The 7500-nt window shown below is 61.1% G+C and overlaps 1 protein-coding gene across 2 annotated transcripts in view; it reads left to right on the forward strand.

Moving 5' to 3' along the window:
* The window catches only part of UNCX (UNC homeobox), a 58881-nt gene extending 52630 nt beyond the window's left edge, over nucleotides 1–6251 (forward strand). Inside the window, exons 1-3 of one of the 2 annotated variants that reach the window (XM_006752350.2) lie at nucleotides 1999–2287; nucleotides 2518–2693; nucleotides 4747–6251. In XM_006752350.2, coding sequence (XP_006752413.2) covers nucleotides 1999–2287; nucleotides 2518–2693; nucleotides 4747–5904 — 1623 coding nt within the window. In that variant the 3' untranslated portion in view covers nucleotides 5905–6251. Of the gene's footprint in view, nucleotides 1–1998; nucleotides 2288–2517; nucleotides 2694–4746 lie in introns of those variants that run through there. The other variant, XR_014145157.1, reaches the window with a different exon arrangement.
* Nucleotides 6252–7500: the final 1249 nt, after the last annotated feature.

Below are 7500 nucleotides of genomic sequence, written 5' to 3' on the forward strand. Positions count from 1 at the left end.
AAAATCGAGTCGGATGGACAGAGTTTACATTTAGTATTTATAGAGAAAGAAATTAAATTATGGCGAAAAGTAGTGCTCTTGGCCCCTGACCTCGGAATTAATACTTGCAGCGTTTTCCTAGTGCGCGCCGGCGGAGGGGGGGGGGGGTGGAAGGGGTGGGGAGTAAGGTCCCAAATTCCAAGCCTCCTCTCGGTCTCTGCGAGATGTCGGCCTGCCCCCAGCCCCTGCACCTCTCCCTCCTCCCGAACAATGAGAGAGGGGAAGGCAATTAAAGCGTAGTCGGTGCGGCCAGGGCACGTTCAATAAGGACGGATACCCGGGTTGCGTGTCCAGCGCCCCAGCCGCAAGGCAGGTCCGCTCCACTCTGGCGGGCGGAGCGTTGTGTGCACCCTCCGCTGGGAAGGGCACACGGACGGGGCTGTCCTACCCTTGCCTTCGCTCCGGGTTTGAGGCTTGGAAGGCTGGTTGAAGCCACTTAACACCAAAGGCCAACTTGTCTGTCATCTTGTCCTGGAGTGAGAGGCTGCCGGAGGTCCGGCCACCAGGTCTGGCTGGATACCCAGCACTGGCCGGGTCTGAGGCCCAGGAGCTCCTTCTTCCCGGATTCCAGCTCCGGCCACCGGGACCGCAGGGACCACAGGGATGAGGTCCATGGGCCTGGGGCCACAGCAAAAGGCACCCTCTTCATGGACAAACTTTTTACAAAAGATTTTATAATTTTACATATATACATAATATATATGAATATATATGGATATAGTGATTGCTTTCCCTCCTGCCCACAGTCCTAATTTGCTGCTTATTTAAGAATATGTCCTTTAATGATTTAGCTTTGAGTCTATCAATATTTTATAGTGGAAAAGGGAGTGACAGACACTTCTCTGAGAACATAATTTAATTATAATTAATGGGTTGAGTACCTGGGCCCTATTCTTCAGAGGCCGTGTCAAAGGGAGATGTATTTATTTTTTTATTCCTGTGTAGGGGGCCTGATTGGTTGCCACCCCAAAGTTACTTTTCCCTTCCTCCCACCCCTCCTCCCCAGCCTTGTGCCTTGCTTTTACGGAGTAGGGGATGAGTGTGGGGGGGGGTCAGGGTGTCTCCACAGCCGCCCCCCCACCTCTGTTTCTATAGCCTGGCGGCGGCCAGTCAAAAAGCTCATTAATTATGCCTTTTTATTGACAGGGCGCTACATTCTGTAGAAGTCATTCTCTTTTGGAGTCACCTCCTCCCCCTGCTCCCTCCACTCCTTCCTCTTCCTCCTCCCTTTCCTTCCTCCTCTCCCCCGCCGCCTGCAGCCGGAGAGGAGATGAGAAGCCCTTGTAGTTTTAAATTCAATGTGACAGTTTCGGAAAGAGCGGATGATGAATCTCCTATTATTGGATCAGTCTATTTGCCGCTCAATGTCTCTCTGTAATTGGAGCAACATCACTTTAAAGGTTCAGAGAGTACAGCATTTCTGGTGAAAAATCCCCACAACACGCCGGTGAATGTTTTAAAGGGAAATCTATTAGTGATTTGCAGAGGGGCGGGGAGCCGGGGGAGGCGCGGGCTCCGGCCAGCGGGGATTGGAGTGGGGGGCTCGCCGGGGACCCCTGCCTGGACCGCTCCCCGAGCCCGCGCCTGCCCAGCGCCGGGCCGCGCCCCTCCCTCTCTGCTACCCCCCCCCTTGTTGTGACAGTTCCTGATACTGTTTATTGAGGTGCATGTCAGGTATAATTAGCAATCGATATGGAAAACGTTTCCTTGCACCCAGCACGCCTCTGACGTCAGAGCCGATTAGCGCTTCTTATTGGTCCCAAATTCCCCGGGCCGCGGCTAATTATCGGGAGCTTGATGTTGATAAAGTAAAGCGCCGGAGTGCGGGCGAAGCATGTGTAGGGCTCCGGGTCCCTGTCTCCGCCGCCGCCGCCGTCTGCGCCTCCCGCCGCTGGCCCGCCCCGGCCCCGGCCCGCGCCCCCGCGCCCCGCCGCCGGCCCCGCCGGCCCCCCGCGCGAGATGATGGACGGCCGCCTCCTGGAGCACCCGCATGCCCAGTTCGGGGGCTCGCTGGGCGGCGTGGTGGGCTTCCCCTACCCGCTGGGCCACCACCACGTGTACGAGCTGGCCGGCCACCAGCTGCAGTCGGCCGCCGCCGCCGCCGCGGCCGCCTCGGTGCCCTTCTCCATCGACGGCCTGCTCAGCGGCTCGTGCGCCGCCGCCGCCGCCGCCTCGGTGGTCAACCCCACGCCGCTGCTGCCGGCCGCCTGCGGGGTGGGAGGCGACAGCCAGCCCTTCAAGCTGTCAGGTAGGTGCGGCGGGCGGGGAGGGCGCTGGGGGCAAGCAGGGCACCCTTGTCGGGCGCCGGAGTTGGGTCGCGGGCGGCTGTAGAGCGGGCGCCGGCTGCCGAGGCTCAGGGCGCTCTCGGTCCGCCACCCCGGCGCAGGGCCCCCAGGCCCGGGCGGCCGACAGGTACGGAGGGGGTGGATGTGGCCTGGGCCCTGGCTGAGCCGTGCGGCGTCCTGTGCGTGCCCGCAGACTCGGGGGACCCCGACAAGGAGAGCCCGGGCTGCAAGCGGCGGCGCACCCGCACCAACTTCACGGGCTGGCAGCTGGAAGAGCTGGAGAAGGCGTTCAACGAGAGCCACTATCCCGACGTGTTCATGCGCGAGGCGCTGGCGCTGCGCCTGGATCTGGTCGAATCCCGCGTGCAGGTAAAGACCCGCCGTCCCTCCCGGGAGCCAGCATCCCGCCACTAGGCCTGCCCGGCGCCGGCCCCGCCTTTGTTCTAGGTGGGGGACCGCGGCCCCGCTTCCGAGCCTCCCCAGCGCTCGCCTGCCCGGAGGTGGTGCTGCGGTTCCGGGGCTCAGAGCCTCGCGGGGAGAAAGCCCCAGGCGGCTTGGGAGGGGCCGACGACGGCCCAAAGTAGCCAGAAGAGCAGCTGCGTCCGAACCGGGTGCTGCGTGGTGGGGGTCGGGCGACGAAATGGGCGCGAAATGAGGTCTCCGAGGGCTGGGCGGGAGAAGCGGCGGTGGGGGCGGGGGGGGGGGGAAGCCAGCCGGGCTAGGATCTGGAAGAAACCCGGAGCAGGTAGACCCCGCGCCTCCTGGCCCTCGCCCGGGGTGTCCGGGCACCGGCCTGGAGCAAACCCGTTTGTTTGCTTATCTCTCGCCTCTAAAATATTCAGGTGGAGACCTGTATTTATTCTTCGCTTTGCAGGAGGTTAGCTGAGGAAGGGGAGGCGGAAACTTACACAGTTGACACATGTGGGGGGGTCTGAATCTTTACTACTCTCAGTTATATCTCCCCCACCCCACCCCCCATACTTCGATTTCATTCGGAGACTGCCCGCGTTATTCTTTTTAAAAATACAGCGTCTATGTGGTGGATTAAAAATTCAAGATGAATTGTGCATAATCAGATGTTTCCCCGAAGTATAGAAATCTTTTTCTGGAGTCGGTGTGGTGGTGAGTGGGGTGTGCGGCTGCAGCTGTGGGTGCAGGGCTTTGAGGCAGAGGACGGCAAGACGCCTGTTTAGCACCAATAGCTTTGTCTAAAAAGGTGTTCTCGACCTGTGCTTGCACTGCCCCACATGACCTCTTCTGTTTGTAAATCCTTTCGTCTAATTTGTGTAAGTGTCTTAAGCAAAGACCTCTTCGTTTCTCCCCTGTACAATAATGAGCATTTCTTGGTGACAAGTGAGCGTGGAATTTGCACCAAAAAAAGAAGTATTGGAAGGAAGGAAGGAAGGAAAGAAGCAGTTACAGCCTTGGAGAGGTTACAGCTTAAAACCCGCACCTTGGCACCAGCAAGGCTCCCTGTGACTGGGCCGGGCCTGCTATTGTGCGGGGTCTCTCCGTGGTCACAACAAAGAATTCGAATTATTGCAATCTCTTGGGGAGGGTGGTGTGCCTGAGGCTCAGCAGGGATTTGACTGTGTGTGTGGTGGGGAGCCAGTGTCTAGGGCTGCTGTTCCCCAGGTCAAGGGCTGCAGGGAGGGTACAAGAGGCTGGATGGGCCCAGGCCTCCTCTGCACCGCCTGGCAACTGGCCTCTTGCTTTCCTGTCTGCCTTGCTCCCTGGCCTAGGCCAAGCACAACTGGTTTCAGGGGCTGTGTTGGTGTGTTGGCCTGGAGCCCCCAGAAAGAAGGACATGTGCGAATGTGTTGGGGGGCAGGCTGCTGGAAACCCTCCCCCTAAGTTTGGCTTCCCAGGACCTTCTAGAAGAAGCAGCACCCAGATTTCCCTTCACGGGACACCCCCAAATCTGGCCTTTGACTCAGTCTCCAGGGGGCCGAAGACAGGTGTGGAGGGCAGCTGAGCCCAGCCACTGGTGGTCCTCAGGCCAGACGGCCAGCACCAGGCCAGGCAGGCCGCTTAGAACAGAAGCTGTGAGAAGCCAAGAGGGGCGAGGAGGGGCCCTGCTCCCAGCCTGCCTCCCGACCAGGAACCAGAAGCCCTCAGGGGCCAGACCTGCAGTGCCCAACGAAGGGGCAGCTCCCAGTTCCCCGAGGTGAGAAGCCAGAGTGGGAAGCTGGCCGAGAGGCCCCCATCTACCTCTTTCTGGGTGGAAAAGATGCTCTTTGGAACCTGCAGCTTGAGTGCCGAAACCCAGCTCAGGGCCGGCCGGGCCGCGTGCCTTGGTTCCCGCCCCCTGGCCGGAGCCGAGGTTGTACAGGCCTGTCTGGGGGGAGTGGGGACGCCCGAAGCCCCAGCGACAAGCCCGCCGCCTGATTGTGCCTTCCTTTCCCCTATCCGGCTGCTCTAGGTCTGGTTCCAAAACCGCCGGGCCAAGTGGAGGAAGAAGGAGAACACGAAGAAGGGCCCGGGGCGGCCGGCTCACAACTCACACCCGACCACGTGCAGTGGCGAGCCAATGGACCCAGAGGAGATCGCGCGCAAAGAACTGGAGAAGATGGAGAAAAAGAAGCGCAAGCATGAGAAGAAGCTGCTGAAGAGCCAGAGCCGCCACCTGCACTCGCCGGGCGGCTTGTCCCTGCACAGCGCACCCAGCTCCGACAGCGACAGCGGCGGCGGCGGCCTCTCCCCGGAGCCGCCCGAGCCGCCGCCGCCGGCCGCCGCGTCCAAGGGCCCTAGCGCGCACGCCGCCGGCGCCGCCGGTTCCGCGCCCGCACCGCCGGGCGAACCGCCCGCTCCCGGCACCTGCGACCCCGCCTTTTACCCGAGCCAAAGAAGTGGCGCCGGCCCGCAGCTGCGGCTAGGCCGCCCCGCGGACAAGGATGCGGCCCCGTGTGCGCCCGGGGCGGCGGTGGAACGTGGCGCCGCCGGCCTGCCGAAGGCCAGCCCGTTCAGCGTGGAGAGCCTGCTGTCCGACTCGCCGCCGCGCCGGAAAGCCGCCCCCGCCAACGCCGCGGCCGCTGCCGCCGCGGTCGCGGCCGCCGGGCTGGACTTCGCGCCGGGGCTGTCGTGCACGCCGCGGACCCTCATTGGCAAGGGCCACTTCCTGCTCTACCCCATCACGCAGCCGCTCGGCTTCCTGGTGCCGCAGGCCGCGCTCAAGGGTGCAGCGGGTCCGGAGACCGCGCCGAAGGACGCGCCGCCCGCACCCGCCGCGCCGCCCGCGCCGCCCGCTCAGGCCAGCTTCGGGGCCTTCCCGGGGCCCGGCGGTGCTCCGGACTCGGCCTTCGCGCGCCGCAGCCCCGACGCCGTCGCCTCCCCGGGGGCCCCGACCCCGGCGCCCTTCCGGGACGCGGCCCTGGCTGCGGCCGAGGGCGGCGGCGGGGATTGCGCGGATTCGGGGGCCGCCTGCCCAGCGGCCGCACTGCCGCCCCCTCTCGCGCCGTCGCCCGGGCCGGGCCCGCGGGCTCCCAGCCCCGCTGGGGAGCCGGCTTTGTGCGGGGCCCCAGAGCCAGGCGCCGAGCCCGGACCCAGCGCGCCGGACGGCGAGGAGGTGGACATGGACTGAGGGGCGGCGGGGCAGAGAGAGGCGCTCAGCCGGCCCGCGCCCGCTCGCTCAGGCTCGACTCACACAACGAAATCAGGTGATCGGCTTAGAAACACTGCTTTCTCCTTTTTCTTCTGCTTTCTTCCTTTTATTATTATTATTTTTTTTTTAAGAAAACCGCTGTATCAATTCGGACCTAGGCAGCAACCGCAGGACTTGGGGTGAGACCCTCCTCCTCTCGGGGGAGCAAAAAACAAAAACCCCATATCCCCCACAAAAACCCACAACAAGAATCCTCAGCCTTGTAAAATGCAAAAATGTCTAAGAATATTTATATATGTACCATTTTTGATAAATAAAGCTGGTCAAACGCAAGCTCTCAGGTCCATCTTTTTCAAATTTCCGAGCGCCCAGTATGGCCCCTCCTCCCCTTCGTATTACACTCCTCTCCCCGCGGGCGGGGCAGGGACGAGGCTCCTCACCTCCCCCGAGGTCCGCGCTTAATGCCTCCTTTTGTGTGCGTGTGTGTTTGTGTTTTCTGATTGAACAAATTTATGCATCCGCAGCTCCCCCTCTCCTGCCCTCCCTCGCGCTCCCCCTCCCACCCGGCGCCACACACACGCGCGCCCCCGCGCGCACCCCCGCGTGCTGGCACACGCCGGGGCGCGCGGCGCGGGGTGACGGAGCCGGGGGCTGCAAGGGCCGGGCCGCTGGGCTCCTGCAGAGTTTTGATATGAAAGTAATTATTTTCCGGTGGCTGCTGCGGGGACTGGGTTTCTTGCCCAAAGGGTTATTATACATTACCGATTTCTAGTGATATGAAATCACATAAACTTCCTACAATAATAGAATTAGCATGAAAGGCTGGGGTGTCAAATTGAAATTGGAGAATAATAGCGCCGGCAGCTGGGGGAGTGCGTGCGCATATTGGAGCGGAGACGGGGAATCGTGGGGCGGAATTTTCATGAGCTGCACTCTTTGTCAGCGCTCTTGTAGCCGGCTATATTAAGATAGATGCCCAATGATATCCCTCATTGTTCTGTCGCTTATATTGATGTTGCTGCGTTATCAGCCTATTGATCATGTGTCGTCTGTAATAGGACAGGCGCCGCCAACGCGCCTCTTTACAAAAGCAGTGCACATTTGTTCTAATAGGGTCCGGGTCCCCGGGGGACCCTTCGGGGGCTTCAGGACATCTGCAGCGAAGAAATATTAGCAAACTTGGCTGGAGCCTGCAGCCAGCCCCTGGCCCCCTCCCCTGCCCGCAGCCGCCCCACCCCGAAGTGAACCACCACCAATCCTCCACCTCCCCCCCCCCAAAATCCCAACCCACCCTCCTCATTTTCCTGGGCCCTGAGTCCTCGGTGCCGCAAAAGCCACCAATTCCCCAAGAAATTGGGATCCCAATTATTAAAACCATTAATTCCAGCGAGGCTGAGCGCAGTGGAATTATGTTTACAGCCTCGTTAAATATCCCTGATCCCTCCTGGTCATCAGGCCTTTATTTGCAAATAAATTGAAAATAATCAGAAGGACAGCTTTCTTCCTTGCGCGGGCGCAAATGAATTTCGGAGCCCGAGTCCCTTTAATAATATTTACATAATTTTCGCTCAGTGA

The sequence above is a fragment of the Leptonychotes weddellii genome, chromosome 5 (genome assembly GCF_054177405.1).
Source record: "Leptonychotes weddellii isolate Sample4059 chromosome 5, ASM5417740v2, whole genome shotgun sequence".
Classification (NCBI taxonomy): domain Eukaryota; kingdom Metazoa; phylum Chordata; class Mammalia; order Carnivora; family Phocidae; genus Leptonychotes; species Leptonychotes weddellii.